The sequence below is a fragment of the Nanorana parkeri genome, unplaced genomic scaffold (genome assembly GCF_000935625.1).
Source record: "Nanorana parkeri isolate BGI_ZX_2015 unplaced genomic scaffold, ASM93562v1 scaffold742, whole genome shotgun sequence".
Lineage (NCBI taxonomy): Eukaryota > Metazoa > Chordata > Amphibia > Anura > Dicroglossidae > Nanorana > Nanorana parkeri.
In genome coordinates, this window is record NW_017307010.1 from 770,759 (window position 1) to 788,839 (window position 18,081).

The 18,081-nt window shown below is 39.3% G+C and overlaps 1 protein-coding gene across 1 annotated transcript in view; it reads right to left on the minus strand.

Moving 5' to 3' along the window:
* The window catches only part of EMCN (endomucin), a 75,348-nt gene that overhangs the window by 9,357 nt on the left and 47,910 nt on the right, over positions 1 to 18,081 (minus strand). Inside the window, exons 2-5 of the mRNA XM_018564267.1 lie at positions 14,446 to 14,553; positions 8,722 to 8,796; positions 4,297 to 4,386; positions 2,049 to 2,073 (exon numbers count right to left, since the gene is read on the minus strand). Of these exons, the coding sequence (XP_018419769.1) occupies positions 2,049 to 2,073; positions 4,297 to 4,386; positions 8,722 to 8,796; positions 14,446 to 14,553 (298 nt within the window). The remainder of the gene's footprint in view (positions 1 to 2,048; positions 2,074 to 4,296; positions 4,387 to 8,721; positions 8,797 to 14,445; positions 14,554 to 18,081) is intronic.

Here is an 18,081-nt window from a genome sequence, read left to right on the forward strand (position 1 = left end):
GTTATCCTTTTTTTTGGATGCTTTATTTTTTATAAGATGATAACAGAGGTCTCTGTACGAAAATGTACCATTAATTTAATGCTATAACTCATATTGTTCACATTACAGCAGGCTGATGGGGATTTTGTAGCAGCACTTGATTGATTTTTTAAAAATAAGGGGGGGCTCCTAACCCTACCAATTTAATCAAGTGGGCTGACTTCTACCTGGTACATACTGCTTGTTGTGTTATGGTTATTTTACATTGAAGAACCAGCCACAAATAGGCATCTGTCAAAATCCGAATCTCCCTCAGTGCCAATACCAGATACTCAAAATGGTAATTTACCCTCCACTAAGCAGCTTGAACAGAGTGTGAGTCAGTGGGGGTGATTTACTAACCTAAACACACGCACGCACCAGGTGCATGTGATTTTCACACAGCAAAACGTATTTATCAACCAAAAAGTCTCTAAAAGCATATTTCCACTAATGCCATATATGGAAAAATCATGCACATGATGCATATATAATGCTGCTTCACAGTTTAGACAAAAATGGTTAGCTCATGCATTTACATTCCTGCATTCATCAACGCAAGCAACACAACATAGAGCTAATTTACACAACATCACCTTGCAATTCATGGTTGGCTTTGCACAACACACCTGCTGGGTGTGTACGCACCACAAAGGTGTTTAGATTCCACCCATAGATCATGCTGGGAGGGAACACACTACAGAGATGTATACATGTTTGTGGTGTGTTTATAAGGTTAGTAAATCAACCCCAGTAGCTCTGAGCTCCAGCAGAAAATAGGTCAGCCTCCATGCGGGCCTGACACTACTATAACAGGGAATACAAGTGAATAACAGCACACACCTAAATGAGAGGTAATGATGCATTACAACAACTTAATCACTATATGTTTTTTATGTTACTTGCAGGCGGTAATATCTAAGTATAAGAGAACAGTTATCTACAGCCACTCACTTTGCAACTTCTGATCATTGGGGGAGAAGAGATTAAGGAAATGCTCACTCTTGTCTGCAGCAGACTGGTGAAAGCAGTTCAACCTAGGCAACGTTAACTTGCCCGGAGCTCAAAGAGCTTTTTATTGACAAAATTATTATTATTTGTTTAAATTATACTGTTGCTCTATATTTTGACATTCTGCAGACTTGTAAAGTTACTAACAGCCCCACTGAAAGAGTAGAAATATAGATTTTTACAAATGTCCTTTCCTGACTCTTTAAAGTATGCTGACTTCCACTTGAATCTGCTCTTTGAATAGAATGCAGTCACAGTAGAGGAAATATTCCTGCTGCAATGCACTAAAAAGTATGGCAGTTGGGAGGAAAAGCTATAAATGTGCTAAGGAAATTAAAAAAAATCAGTTACTAGAATTTATAAAATGCCAGTGGGTGTTTCAGTCAACCAGTCCACCCATAATTGAAATATTAATCTTCGTGGTTTACCTTAATGTAAACAGCTGTAAACTAATAATGCATCTGTTATGAATAATAATATCACAGACAAGAAAACTAGACAAACTCTTACAGCTGAGTATCGATATTAAAGAATCTATTTCTGCAGCTTTGAAATGTTTTGCAAATCATGTACTGTAGAAAAGGCAGTATTTTATTGAAGATTGTAATTCTTACTGCATTTTTATTACAGTGTGGTTGTATAACTTTTACTGCTGATACTTGCTATATTTCTTTCTCCTGTAATATCAATAGACAATTACGTCTTCAATTATTAATATTGATATCATCACCATTTTTAAACCGAGAACAGAATGAAATTATTACAGCAATGATACTGCCATTAATGCCTTTATTCACTGTGTTTTTTTAAATTCTAGAAGTCCCATTTCAAAATGAAAGCATGATACATCTTATTTAGACTTCAGTGTGTTGGATGTTGTGCAAGCATTGGAAGGGCAACTGACATTTCCAAACGGTCCTTCAATTCATTAATAGAACAAAACATACAGTTTAGAAAGACATTCAGTTCTGGTCTTCAGATAATGATACCTTTTAATAAAGAAATTGAAGGTTACTTACATTTTTACTCCAGTGTTCTCCACAGCTAAAAGAAAAGCAATTGCCTATAATTACTTAAAATCTTACTATACATTTGAAACTGTGTTAAATTTAAAGGTAAGATACAAGCAAAACTAGTCCATACACATTCAACACTGTCCTCATCATTAAACACTTTTAATTTTAGCCAAAAATGCAATATATATTTGCATGATTGTACTGTAAACATATGTAAATATATTGGGGGTCATTAACAAAGAGTGGCGCTGCAATAAGTACGGCGCTATGCTTCTAAACTGAGAAAATGAAACAGATCCTGCTCCTAATTAACAAAGGGCTCACAAGCCCCTTTGTTAATTAGGAGTGGTTTGCTCAATTATTTATGTGGTGGCTGCACCAGGAGAGCTGAAGCTTCCTTCTCTGCCTCTCTTTGCCCAGTGGCAGGAGGAAGGCTGTTGACCCCATGATTGTTGGGTCTATCAGCCAGGCATATATATATCGTTGATAATGTTAAAAAACAGACACAGGTCCATCAATTTCAATCTAATTTTTGAGTGCGTCATTTTGCAGGCTCTGCCCATGTAGTGTGTTCGCTGCACGGGCAGGGAGAGGCATGTGAACTGTCTGTCAGGTTCATAAAAAAGAAACACCGGGCGCCTTTCCTGGTGCAAATAATCATTTTATTTGTTTAGAAAGATTAAAAGTGATAAATGGTACTCACAAAAGAGGTGGATAAAAAGCGTGTTGGACATAAATCTCAGGATACATGCAGATTCCTAGCAGTCAGAGAAAACAATCCAAATATGCTGCTAGTCCAGCAGAAACAAGCTGACACAGCTGAACGTGTTTTCGGGGAGTTTCCTCTTCCTCAGAGCTGGCTGTCTGTCAGTTTACCTGCAGATAGTTCACATCCGGTACGCCAGGTCCAATGTGGTGGGCATTTGCAGCAGTTTTCCATATTGAAAACTGTAGCGATACCTTTGTAAATTAGGTTCTGAAAATAGAAGCTTGTGCAGGTGGCACAGATTGGTGCACGCCACTTGCACCAATTTCCTGAGCCGTAATGGTGCCAGAAGCTTTGTTAATTCCCCACGTTTTACTAATATATTTTTTACCTGCTGAAATCTGCTTAAATCCTGAATTAGCAAATGAGTTTCCCAGGTAAACCCCCCTATCCCTTTATTTCTAGTTGTCAGTATATGACTCATCCAGTCCTTAGAGAAAGCAGGAATGTAAATGGAAATTATGCAAACTTTGGCATCCTCTGCATCACTGATACAAGGTCTTTTTTATACCTGTTGATCATGTGTTTGCTATATGCACATCACCATCTAGTGGCTGATAGGAAACCGCACTACTCATTCACATTGGAAGGGTAACAGACTACTAAAGGTTTCATATACAGTATGTGTGGGTGATTCAGACCTGCCAGTAATGACTTAGAGGGATGATGCAGGAATGATGATTTTCTTGAATTATGCTGTATCTTAGAGCCACGTAAACTCTAGCACTTTAATTATCTTCACTCTTACCATTTCTCTGTTGTTTATTTCTTTCTAGGTTTTTTTGGTTTTAGGAAGAGTGGAGGATAAGTTGAACTTCAGGCACAAAAACTTTTATTCAAAATATATTTCTCAATAGCCACAAAGAATATAAATCTACCTTGCGTGCACAAAATGCTTTTGCATTTGCAATTAATTACCAGTAAAAGCAGCAGTGTGCCATACATAGCCTGTGCAGAAAGCAGAGCTGTGGAAGGGACCCAGCAGGTCCCACCCACTACAGGCTGCCTGCAGAAAACACCAGGAGAGGGGGAAAATACAAGATCCGTCACCCTGCCCAGTGAGCAGAGTGAACAGCAGTGATTGGTCTTTAATATAGGAAGCTCCTACATGGGCAAAGTGTCACACTGGATTAAAGCACATAACTGGAAGAAATACACAAAGCACATCAAGGTACAAGTATGAATACACATGCCTCTTGTATTCAGATAATAATAGCTTGTCCTAGAGTTCAGCTTTAAATTTTTCCCTTTTGCAGCTGAATTGGGATAACACCTACCGTATATACTCGAGTATAAGCCGTCCCGAATATAAGCCGAGGTACCTAATTTTAGCAAAAAAAACTGGGAAAAAGTATCGACCCGAATATAAGCCGAGGGTGGGAAATGAGGCAGATATTTACATAGCATAAGCGAAACATTTTTTAAAAACATGCTATATTATTATACACCAAAATGCAAAAATTCTTCTGTGAAGATTATTCTTACCTGGGGGCTTTTTCTGACATATCTTGTAGATAACTACTAAGACAATAACGGTGATAACAGCTGCAACACAACTCGCTCCAATTTTGATCCCTGCAAGAAAATGTGTTATTAATATACAGATCTTACCCTGTTTTCAGCTTCACATATAAACTAATTGGGTCATAGAGATTTCTTTACTGTTATTATAAGCAATTATAATACTTCTGTCTAATCCATTTTCATTGAACTTTTGTTTGCATTTACATTATACACTAAATCAATAATGTGTTTAAAACAATAAAAGCACAATTACCATCCCCACTAAGCCAACAATAGTTAGTAAAATGTAATTAAAGCAGTTTATTAACAGGTACTGAGGACAATAAGGTGCCATATTTCTGCCTGTCAAATATTTATTAAAACCAGGTATACACAAGCCATGTAACAACCAAAATCTTAATTTTTGGCTTCTTGAAATAGAAGAATTGCATGCATGTCCAATATTTATTTATTTATTACAGGTATTTATATAGCGCTGTTAATTTACGCAGCGCACATTCACATCAGTCCCTGCCCTCAAGGAGCTTTCAATCTAAGGTCCCTCTCTCACATGCATACAGTATATACAAGGCCAATTTAGACAGAAGCCACTTAACCTACCAGCATGTCTTTGGATTGTGGGAGGAAACCGCAGTACCCGGAGGAAACCCATGCAACCACAGGAAGAATATGCAAACTCCTTGCAGATAGTGATCTGGCCGGGATTTGAACCTCCCTGGACATGTGCGATTCGTTTCATTCCAAATTGAAATTTGTATGAATTTCTGTAAATTCAGACATTTGGATGCATCTGAATTTCCGAGTGACAGAAATAACGAATCCGAATGAATCCAAATGTTTGATAACACGCAGCAGATTGTCATTTACTGCTTTCTGCTTTCTTTCAGGGTTATTCACTTAGCTGCCGAAGGCAGCCGAGTTAATAACTGAGCCGCAGTGAAGTGAGCTTAATAACAGCCGCAGTGGCTGTTCACTCTGGCTCAATACGAGCCAGAGTGAATATGTTCAGCTGAGCCGAAGTGCAGAAGGAGTTAGACTCAGCCGATCCAACATCTGGATCAGATGAGCTGAAGCTCCAGCAGCTCACTCTGTGCCGTTTGCCCCTATTCTCATAGGGGCCGAAGGAGAGTAAGTGAATAGCCGAATGCCACCGAGCGGCATTTGGCTCCTGAATAACCAAGCCAAAGTGAAGTGAGCTGAACGCTGTTTGGCTATTCACTGCAGCCATGTACGGCTGATTTCAGCTGTACATCAGCTGAAATCAGCCGTACATCTCTGCCTTCGGCTGCCTTTGGTCAGCTGAACATGCTCTGCATGTTCGGCTGAGCCGAAGTGCAGAAGGAGTTCGACTCAGCCGTTCAAACGTCTCGATTGGCTGAGCCGAAGCCCCAGCAGCTCACTCACTGTCGTTCGCCCCTATTTTCATAGGGGCCAAACGGCAGTAAGTGAATAGTCGAATGCCGCCGAGCGGCATTTCACTTGGTCATTTGGTGACGCTGGGCAGGTCATTTGGGGACGCTAATCTGTTATTACAACTGAGATCACAGCTGGCTCCGCCCAGCTGTCATTTGAGTGGAGATTGGTCGGCTTCGGCCAACCTTTCTCCACGCTTCGGCTGTCACTTTGGTTCATTCGAGCTGAAGCATAGGCCTTCGGCTTAGCTGAGCCGCTTGGCTGCCTTTGGCTGCTGCACTGGCTATTGTGAATAGCCCATACAGCAGCCCTTCAGTTTGACTGAACCGTTGGGCAGTGATGGCCGAAGAGAGCTGAAGGGTCAGCAGAAGCTAAGGTTGTATCCTTTGGCTCCATAGTGAATAACCCCCTTTTATAGGGTGCAAACAACTTGGCACCATTGTCACTCTTGCTGGTTAGACGTTGGCAATGTTGATAACTTTATCAGTGAATTGCCACAGCTTGCTGTGCCCTCAGCTCTTTGAACTGAAAGGACAATGTTCTTTCTGCAGGAGCTTAGGGAAATTATGTAAATGCCTTGCTCAGTTCCCCCCTCCCTCCAGCACTGTCCATCAGGGTGCACAAGACATCTAGCTTCCCAGCGGCTTTTACCATTCAAAAATAGCTAAAATACATCTCCTTTAAGACATTTAACTTGTCAACGTGTGCTTGGACTTTTTGTTTTGCTGAGTTATTACATTTGATTGTTTCGGATAGACACCAGGAAAGCAGGAAACATTTTATATTTATGACATATGTGGTTTCACTGATCCCAGTGCGTTGCCAAAGACTATTCTACGAAACAGTCATAATCACAGTGATTTGGGGGCTTTTGTGCTATCACTCCATGTCATAATGTCATTGTTAGACTCACTCTTCACAGCCACAGACATATTTGCTAACTGCTAACACACAGGTTTTTTTTATACATCCTTTATTTAAAGTTTTTTGATACAAAAAATAAAAAGTATCCAACAAAAACAACTTTCAAATATAAATAATCTGCTACCAAATGCACTTTTCTGCGTATAACCTATGACATTGCCCATTTCTTATTTCATAAAATGTAAACATTTAATATATTTACTTCCTTTACCCCTCTTTTTATGATATCCAATCTGACTCTTCTACATGAGCTATTTAGATTACTCCTTGTGGATTACCTAGAAACAGTTACAGTGGAAACTAGAGACATTTCAGATTGCAAAGAAAGAGAGAAAATAAAAATGTCCTCCCACACCTTCGGGGTAAAAATATTTGAGCCCCAAAACTTGGGTTCATCCTAAAAAATAAGCTTAGCTGTAACTGCAGAGACAGAGGCAGGCCTCCTTTTTAGTGAGCACAGCAAATCTAACATATCAAGTATAAATACAATATACCTTACGTACATCCTTATATACTTAATACACACACTGTTAAGCTGTAGGAATTATATAAGGTCAGCTTTAGGGTCTGTTAATGACCAAAGATCACTTAAGGCTGCTTAATGTGATATCAGTGCAGCAGTCCTACCCCTCAGTCACTTCCATGGCCTATCCAAAACATATCTGTAAAAAAAAGGACACTGGGCACATTAGGTTTAAATATCTACTTTTTTTTCTGCTTCTGTACATCAAAGAACAGCATTACATTATACAGTAAGTGTTCCATCTTAACAGACAGGCACCAAAAAGTTAACTGTCCATGCCCTCAACCCTTTTCAAAAAGAAGCAGTTTTTATATTATACTATTCTAATTAAGTAAGTAAGAAAGTATATTTACTACATGGAAAAATAAATAAAATAATATATTTGCAATTTAATAAGAGAAGTTCCCAGAGTCCCATTCTTTTGCACAGACCAAGTATGAGACTTAATGGGGGGGAAATCAGTAAAGGCTTTGTGCTGCTTTTCTGGAAGTATTAACCTCTAAAAGGTCTTGTACCAAATAAAAAAATGCCCTGTCACTAGTTTTCGTAGCTTTATTGATGCATGTGATTCAGTTATTTCTTAATAGTGCCCCTTTACAAAGTAGCACTATGGCTGCACTAAGTTCAAATATAATTACTTACGGTTCGTAGCTAATGAAACTGAGACCAGTGAAACTGAAACTGAACTGAGGCTAATGAAACTGAAATTAAGACTAACTCTAACGTGTACATAGATAAGCAAAGTGCTTGTCTCTGTACGCTGTGTAGCAGGTTTGCTGTGCTACCTGCCTCCCCAGCAGTCACCGGATGTTACTGTCATCATCGCTGGTTGTTAGGGATGCTGTTGGCTGTGTAGCTGACAGCATCCTTAACAACATTGGCGCTGACATTGGGGGGAGGGGTCATCATCACTGTTTGCTAAGGATTCTGTTGGCTGTGCAGCTAACAGCATCGCTAACAACCAGTGATGCTGACAGTGGGCAGAGCGTGATGGGGATGCTGAAGGACCAGTGCCCCATCAGGGCGACTCTGCTATAGCTATTAGCAGCCTGCTGTTAATCACTAGGGGAGCATACTTGATGGGGAACTAGTCCCTCAACTTCCCCATCAAGCTCCTCTCACCCACTAGTAAAACACCTAGGCTGCTGTGCCACAGTGAGACAGCAGGTTCATGAATCTTTCACTTGTTCTGCCTGATGAAGGGGATCCTGTGTGACCCCGAAACGTTGCAATAAGTGTATTGTTGCATGGATGTCAATAAATAGACGTTATTCTACAATTGGAGTGCCGGTGTCCATAATTGCTTAGGTTCATTAATCTGGGGCAAGCACTGACATTTGTCATGCACATGCCCCCCATAATTCTAAAGAGTGTTGTGGACACTCTTTATGAATTTTAGGGAATGAGTAAAAGTGGAAATTAGAAGGACAGACAAAGAGTTTCGCTTGCTGATTGCCCGGTTTGTGGTATATAAACCACATGGATTGGTGGATTTTTCTCTAATTCATGGGTGCATATTTGCTTACCTCTGTTGCTTGAGCCAGACAGTTTTTTTGTATCATTGCTTGAAATGTTACCATCCTCTGTTTTGAAAACTTGAACTAAAAAAAGTAAAGAAAAGAAACCTAACCTTTCAGTGCATACCTGCCTATACAGTATATAGTTTATATCAGAACACCATTACAAAAATGTAATAGCCATTTAAGGATGAAATAAAATATAAATGCTTTCTCTATACTTGGTCCCAGAGAAGTTATGGCAATACATCTTTCCTACCAAAACCTCAGTTTCCCGGGTTGAATGACGGCCAGCATCATTCAATCCACTTGACCCTATGAGTGCAGGTTGTCATGGACCCTCCTCTAACCCTTAATTGGACAGCAAAGGAGAAGCAGGATTGTGATGAAGCTCATCTGTCACTCTGCTTTCTTCTCCTAACAGCACAGTCCTGGTTAACATACAAACTGATTTGCGCCTTGTGCTGCTTTTTCTTGTGCTGCTGATGATATGGAGAACTGTAGGTTGTGTCAGCACGGAGTCACAAAAGACAGACGTTGTCAAACACACCTACTTTTTATGAGGAAGTGAGTAATAAATTGGAGAGAGGAATGACTGTGGATATAGTGTACTTGGACTTTGCAAAAGCGTTTGACACAGTTCCCCACATGCGGCTAATGTATAAGTTAAGGTCAGTAGGTATAGAGTATTCAATCTGTAATTGGATAGAAAACTGGCTTAACCTGACTAACTATGTAATAATAAAGCTAAGAATGCCACAAGCGTTTCTTTCTACCATTATCTGTTCATCTATGCTAGAATACAGGACCCTATAGCAGTAACCTAAGGAATGAAGAATGTGTCTTTTACTGTTTTTTGGTAGCAGAAATAATCCAGCGTGCTTTGCTTCATCAAAAGGCTGCTGCTGAACGTCATAGAGGAATTAAACTATTATGTTTTATTCATAGTTCATAAATGAATGTTTCTTTAAAATAGTTGACATTTAAAAAGAATGCAGCTTTCTAAGATCCTGCTATACATGATGTAATATTGTACAGCAAGGGCAAGATCCATATGAAAGTAACATCAGCATCTTTAGTGACTGCCCACATATACTGTACAGATTTTAATCAATTTGTTTGCTTTAAAATACTTGGTTATATCTGGAGGTATTTCTTTATCACATTCTAGCCACATAAGGGGACCAAAATCCAAGGAGCACTTTCAGGCATTCAAGGGGCATAAATTATTCATCTGATTTCCTGACTACTTATCACATGGCCTGTCACATGGTCAGTTTGAGAGGGTGATGCAACAGACCCAAATGAAGGACTGAACCCTGTCCATGAGGTCTACCCAAAATCCGATTCTCATATAATGCATGACCCTGGATTCAGATGATTCTTACCTTTGTTAGTTATTGCAGGTTTTGTGGTTTGTGTTTGTGTTTCACGACTTGGCTCTGTAGTTGCTTCTTTACTGGAAACTTGTAATAAAGCAAAGTTAATAAGCAATTCAGTAAATAAGTAGAATAAATGAATGCAGATAACTATATTGTATTATAAAGAATAATTTAAATGTGTCCACTCCACCCATTTACCCTTTTTGTGGCATGATAAATCTAGCATCTGTGTATGTTTAAAGTCAGTTAAATAAACCAAAATCACAGATGCAATAGGAAATAAATATAAAAGTACAATAGTTTGTGCCAAAAAAACTGTCTCTGTTAACCACCTACTATACATCTGGCCATAAGAACTTATGATCTCTCTCAAACTTTTGGAGTTGTGTGTCTAGATGGTGACTTTTTACAGCATAAAAAAACATAGCTAGTGTTACACAACTGTCCTTGCTTAAAAACTCTAAAACTCTACAAAGAGAAATGCCACCACAATAAAGCAGTTACTGTGTGTATTTTTGAGCTTAGGCCCCTGTACAAAGCATTATTAAGACCTCGCCTGGAAAATGCAGTTCAGTTTTGGGCACCAGTTCACAAAAAGGATGTTGTGGAACTGGAGAAAGTGCAGAGAAAGGCAACTAAACTCATAAGAGGCACAGAGGAGCTCAGCTATGAGGAAAGATTAACTGACCTGAATTTGTTCTCTCTGGAGAAGAGGCGATTCGGGGGAGACATGATCACCATGTATAAATACATAAATGGTCCATATAGTGAGCTTGGTGCCAAATAATTCATTTTAAGGTCACTACATTGCGTCTGGAGGAAAAGAGGTTTAACCTTTGCATACGGAAAGAATTCTTCACAGTTAGAGCTGTGAAAATGTGGAATAGACTCCCCCAGGAGCTAGTTCTAGCTAGCTCAGTTAATTGTTTTAAAACAAATCTGGATGTGTTCCTAAATGCACAGAATATTACTGGATATTGAGTTCTTATAGGTATATTAAGCATCAGAGATTGTTGATCCAGGGAATATCCGATTGCCTTATGGGATCAGGAAGGAATTTGTTTTTCCCCATTGAACTATGCTTTATAGGGTTTTTTTGCCTTCCTCTGGATCAATAGTGAATAACTGTGGGCATAGCGTTCTGTTTTAGGCTTTTCTTCTATTTTTTCTCATATCTCTATATGGACTTGTGTCTTTTTTTAACCTGACTAACTATGTAATAATAAAGCTAAGAATGCCACAAGCGTTTCTTTCTACCATTATCTGTTCATCTATGCTAGAATACAGGACCCTATAGCAGTAACCTAAGGAATGAAGAATGTGTCTTTTACTGTTTTTTGGTAGCAGAAATAATCCAGCGTGCTTTGCTTCATCAAAAGGCTGCTGCTGAACGTCATAGAGGAATTAAACTATTATGTTTTATTCATAGTTTATAAATGAACGTTTCTTTAAAATAGTTGACATTTAAAAAGAATGTAGCTTTGTAAGATCCTGCTGTACATGATGTAATATTGTACAGCAAGGGCAAGATCCATATGAAAGTAACATCAGCATCTTTAGTGACTGCCCACATATAATGCAGAGGATCCCGCGATTAAAGGTGAGGGGTCAGGGAGGGGAAAAAAAAACCGGCGGCGGCGGACGTGCGGGGGCGTACGCGAACGAGCACATATAGACGATCAGCTGGCTATGGAGCCGCTGATCGCCTATATGTGAAACACCCGGTAACGGGTGTGTGCAATGGTCGGGTCTTTTCTGCCCGTGCGTGCCCGCTAGGGGGCGCGCACGAGCAGAAAAAAAATGCCGCCTGGCGACGGCAACCCGCCAATGCAGCAGTGCCGTCCGTCCTTTTTTTTTACTACGGGCGGACGGCAAGAGGTTAAAGAGGCAACAGTGCCTTAATAAATAGCTTCTTCACCACTCTAACTAACCTCATTGGCCAAGCTTGGTTTTTCAGCTACTAGAGTGAAAGGTATTATTATTAAAGTATTTTTTATTTAAGTTGACATTAAACTCAGGAGTTAAATCTTAAAAATGCATTCAAGTACCCTAACTATTAACAAAAATGTAGCTTGTGTATCACTCAGCTATAGGTCCTCAAATCATCAGCACAAGTTAGCTAACAAGTTAGCTAACTAAATGTGAGATTACAATCCATCACAGAAGCTAGTTTGGAGTGGTAGCTATTTTACAACACACACAGTGACCATGGGGAACAAAAGTAGCCACCCTCCAGAAGGAAGGACAGTGTCAGCCGGTTTAGAGATGATTTGAGGATCTACAGTTTAAATAAGGTACAGTATTGTTGAGGTACCGGAATGCATTTTTAAGGTTTAACTCCTGAGTTTAGTGTCACTAAATATTTTTAATATTTCTATTTATTTTATTTATTACTGGATTATACATAGAGTATATGGAAAATTCACTTCAGCAAGTGTCATTAAAAACTTGTCTGCAAAATGAAGCTCAACTTGTCACAGCCATGATAATTTGAGGCATAGCTATAGAAGTAAAGCATTAAACTTTGGCCAAGGACTCAACCCAAAATACATTTAAGAAACATTTCCCCTTAAAATTTAAAGGCCAAGAAAATGTAAGTATTTGCTTACCCTGGGTACCTAGAGTTGTTGCTGCTGCACCAACACTTGGCGCTTTTGTAGAAAAAAAAAGTTACATATTATTTATTCAGGAATCTATAATGTGTTACAATATACAGTTTCATTTTGACACGTTTACCAAGCTAAAGAAAAATAAATGTACGCATGCATTAGATTAGTTTAAAGTTCAGCTTTAGTAGCTCCCGGAGAACTGATTATAAATACAATTGATTTGTTCTAAACTTTGGCTCATGAACCCAAATGGGATTCTTGGAGTTTTGGAAAGTGTCAGGAAAGGTTAAAACCTTTTGTCAGGTTTTTTTTTTTTTTAGCATAAACGTTTATTGGTAAAGAATAAAAGATATGCATTAACAGAAACAGTACATTGGTTACAATGTAATAAATGACATGCAAAATCAACAACATACTATGTAGGATTTTGGACCTTTTGTGTGGCGATCTCCGACCTTTTACATTCCACAAAATTAATTTCAAGGGGGGTCCCATGAGATTGACAGGTTTTAATTGTTGTTTTTGTCCCTGATGGAGGAATCCATCTCACTTTCTATACCATGGTCTCACCAGGAGAGGAAGTGAGGCAGAAACCTCTCCAAAAGCTGCACAGGCATCAAAAGAGAAACCTGGCAAAGGCCCCAACACTTGCTCATTCTATATAACATAAAATATTGAAGTTCCATCTGTAGATGGGTTTTCATCAACTGAAGCTCAAAAATTCAGATCTGACCCGCATGTTAACAATCCACAAATACTGTATCTATAGTGGGCAGATATCTACCATATTGCATCCTTAATATGTCTTTTAGTGACAAAGCAAGGCGATGTGTAAATGGTATTCCTGTTATCACTATAGTATTAAAAACAGGGTAAACCTTCACATCTCACAGTCATTTTGGTGTCCATTTGCCTTTTTTATTTGAAGAGCTACTCTTACACAATATTAATCTACATTTGAGTGGTCCTAAAAAATAAAAAATTAACATAACAATAATAATGTACTGACACGTGCAATTTCCCCCAAATAATGCATTTCTCTTGTGTATCTTTACACTGACACTTTTCTTTCATATCACTCACTTTGCTACACATTCTCCCATATTGCTACATGCTGAAGCTCCATGATTGTCCAGTAGGCTTCCCAAGGCTGTGTTTGGACCAATTAATTAAGCTATGCCGCAGCTTCAGTGGAAGTTAAGGGTGAGTGGATTACAAAACTGGCTGCACAAAATTATAAATCCTTTGGCTGGTAAAGGCATATCTTTATTTCAACTGTGTACTTAGCCTGGAGTACCAGTACTCGTACTCGCAAAACTGGTATCTGTGCATCCCTTTATTTATATTTATAAAAACAAAATAGTACATTAAAACAGAGATGTACAAATCCCAGGAGCTCCGTGTGCTCCTTACAAATGATAGCTGCCTCCTAATTTTTGAATTTTTCTCTAGTGTAGTCTTGGAGCTCAAAAGTATCGGTACTTACACTTGTACTTGTACCGAGTACTGTACTTGGTATCTGTGCAACCCTACTCACAATCATAGATTATTCTTTTGATTATTGATATATACTTCCCGCCTGTCTTAAGTTTGAGGAACTGTCCTGACTTACTCACCATTTTATCAATACAATTTATTCAGATAAAAGCTGGACTCATCATGGACAGATCTTAAACACATTTCAGTTTCAGGGAGTTGCAGATTGGATTTTAACTCATATCTAGTTTACCATTTTCACTTACTTTCTTCTTTTGGTGATGCAGTTGACATGTTAGAAGCAACAGTGTAAGCAGTTACATCTTTGTTCAAGTCTTCTGTAGTGAGGGCCCTGGGACTGTCCACTGTAGAGGCTAGAAAGAAAACATGTCTTAAATTGTTTCTGCAAATGAAAGACATATACACATATAAACAGATATAAATACATGTGCACATACCGACTTGGCACACATTTAAAACAACATATTTATGATTACAAGAGACTGTTATTCCTTAAAAACATTGTACCTGAAAGAGATGAGCCATTAGACCAGGGCTGGATTAACCTTCATGCCAAATAGGCATGTGGTTAGGGCAGATAGGGAAGGGGGCATCACAGAGTTTTTTCCCTAGCTAGTATACAATTAAAGAATAGGTGCAATTATCTTTCTTTCCCCTTTGTCCGGAGAAAACAGATCCCACCCTCCCCTTCCACAGATGTATACTTACCGAGCTTCAACTGCCACAGCCTCCATTGTTTATTTACATCCCATGCCACAAGTCCTCTCTCTCTCCTAGCCATGCAGGCACATTACAGCCCCATAGACTAGAAGAAGAACTTCAGAAATTTAGAAAACATATCCTTACAGTGGGGCTACCCTCATTTGCTCATTTTGTCTAGGGGGCTCAAATAAAGCAGATATACTCACCTGATCCTCAGTTCCACCAGGCTGCTAAACCAGTTCCCACATCCTCTTCGGCCCTGGGCTCCAGTGGTCTACAGACTGCTGACATCATCATGTCTACAGATGGTCCATTGACTTGCATTAGACATGAGGATGCCGAGAGACAATACAGAGCTAGAGCAGAGGGGGAGAGAGGTGAGTGCTGACCATTGGGGGACCAAGGTTTAGGTGAGTATTTTTGCTTTATTTGAGCCCCTAGAAAAAATGAGCACCTAACCCTTACAGTGCAGGGGTAGCCCCACTGCAAGGGTCGTTTTTTAAATTCCTGGAGTTCTTCTTTAATGTCTTGTCAGTTAAGCAATGAAGGGGTGTAGGGAGGCACTTTTTTGAACTGTGCTTAGGGTATCAGTTGCTCTTAATCATGCTCTGCATTATACTCACCCCACCAATAGCCAGTATCTCCCAGAAGTGTTGAATGCCAATGACACTGACACTGCAGGCACTGGAGGCATGGGCCACCAGAGAGGTGAGTATAATGGCTCTTCTCTTGCAGAGTAGTACGAATACAATTGTTTTTTAGAGACCAACAGAGTCTCTTTAAAGAAAAAAGAGCCACTTAGAAATGGCATTGAATAGCACATGCCTGTAAAGTTTCAGTAAGCCTCAGGCTACTTAATTACTGCCAAGGCTTATGAAGTTTCACATACATTTTGATATGCTATGCTTAAATGTCCTCCTCAGCATGTTCTTTGTTTGAGCCTTTCTTATGCAGTTAGCCTGCAAACATTATTGATTTCTGTAACAACATTCAAATGATTGTTTATAAAACAATATTGATTGCCAAACCTGAGACATACAAGGCATAAAATATAATATATAAACTTTTCTGTGACTTATCAAAAAGTTTCTTACTCGCAGATAAAGAAAAGCATCAAAATAAATAAGAGTGTAAGCATTCCTAACATTCGTTCTGTAGTTCTATTAACGGCGTTATTGCAGTTGTCTGAATGAGAAAAAAGTAGAAAGAAAATGTGAAAAAATATGAAGCACGGCTATCAGAGGTGAAATAAGCCACACTTGAGGCCTCCAACATCTTACTAGTGTCTAAGATGGTTATACATATTCTCCACCAGGTACCATTTCCAGTGGAAGCTTAGGTCTACCAAAATTATAAATGTTATATTTCATTTTAGATGCTCAAATGTAATGTTAAATTAAATATGTGCCTTATTATTAATCTGAAAAGGCTTTAGCAAGTTATAGCAACTCTTGTTCCCCAATGTGGATTCACTTTCTTGCCACTAGCTCTCTTGTACTTTTCTAGGGTGTGGGTAAAAAAAAAATTTCTGGAGTGTGTGTGTGTGTGTGTTAGAATGTCTGTGTGTGAGATTGTGTCTCTGGTTGTGTATGTATGTCAGTGTTTTTGAGGGCCCGTTCACACCAATACAGTGCGTTAATAGCACAGTGCCATGTGATTAATGCACTGTACTGCGCAATCGCACCAACTGTGCATTCTGGTGTGGGAGGTGTGTTGCGTTGCCATTCATTTGAATGGAACCCCAAACGCACCTCCCACCCACAGTTCGTACATCCGCTCCAGAACGTGTGATACCCTAATGCCATGCATTCCATTGCAGTGCGACTTGGGTCACGACTTAATGACTAATGACAAATGTGGGTCCTGAGGTTACACAGGTTGAGAACCACTGCTTTAAAGCATGTTAGACAGGAAAACAGTATAAGGTGAGCATCATACAAGCATTTAAAGCTGTCATGTCTATGGTTTCTAAGTTTGCTTAAGCCCTGGACCAGATTTCCATATATTCAGCCATTGACTTCAAAGCAACACTTCTGTTACACGGAACCATTAACTGTTATTGGCCCTAACTTGTCTTGGAATATTTTGACACGGTGGGGGGGATTTATCAAAAGTGGAGCAAACAGAATCTGGAGCAGTTGCCCATGGCTACCAATCAGCATCTGTCTACAGTTTGCTCAGGTAAGATTTGAAAATGAGAGAGAGATGCTGCGGATTGGCTGCAGTGGAAATCTGCTCCACTTTTGATAAATCCCTCCCTGTGTGATTTCTGTGGTTTTAAAATAAATGTTTAGCCAATATCTATACAAGGGGAAGGTATGTGTGTGTATATATACTGTATATATACAGTATGTGGGTGCTGGATAAATATAATTATAATAAGCATACATACCCAGCCTATTTGCAGCACAATTTTCTCTGCAGCAATTACATTTGTTAGCTGGAGATATCTTCATTAGCTTGCTGCTGGCATTAAAGTCCAGACACAGACACATAAAAGCTCTGTCACGATACAGACTAATAATAGGCAAGCATTACTGATATCCTTGAAAGTCTTAATGCATAGAAATGCAAGTCTCTTATTACAGCAGCACATTAGCCCACAAGAGTGTTTGATATTGCCTTGCAATGTGACTCCATGTTACAGAGAAAAGAACAGCTGTCCTAACCAGCCGAAATGCATAACGGAAGGTACCAGTTACGTGAAAATTAAGTGAGTATTAGGTCTACAACAATACAGTGGTACCTCGGTTCACGAACGCTTCTGTTCACAAACAATTTGGTTCGCAAACAGGAAGTACAGCAAAATTTTGCTTCCGTTCATGGACTCCGCTTCGGGTGACGAACACAACTGCAGCCATCTTCCCTGCTCTGACACTGGTCGTGGCTTCCTCTAGTCGAGGAATTTTTGTGTTTTGTATTCTTCTAGTCGAGATCGCGGTCTGATCACAGTTTGATTAGGTTCACGACCAATACGTTTCCCGACCAGAATCGTGGAACGAATGAAGTTCGTGAACCGAGGTACCACTGTATATTGCACTGCTAGACCGAAAGCCTATTAAATCAGTACCACTTTCTTTCCCACAGCAAAACATTCAGTTTCATTTATGATGCAATCCACAAGTAGGAAGAGTGTATTATTAAAAGAGAAGTATTGGGAGAGTAAAATATTCCAGCAC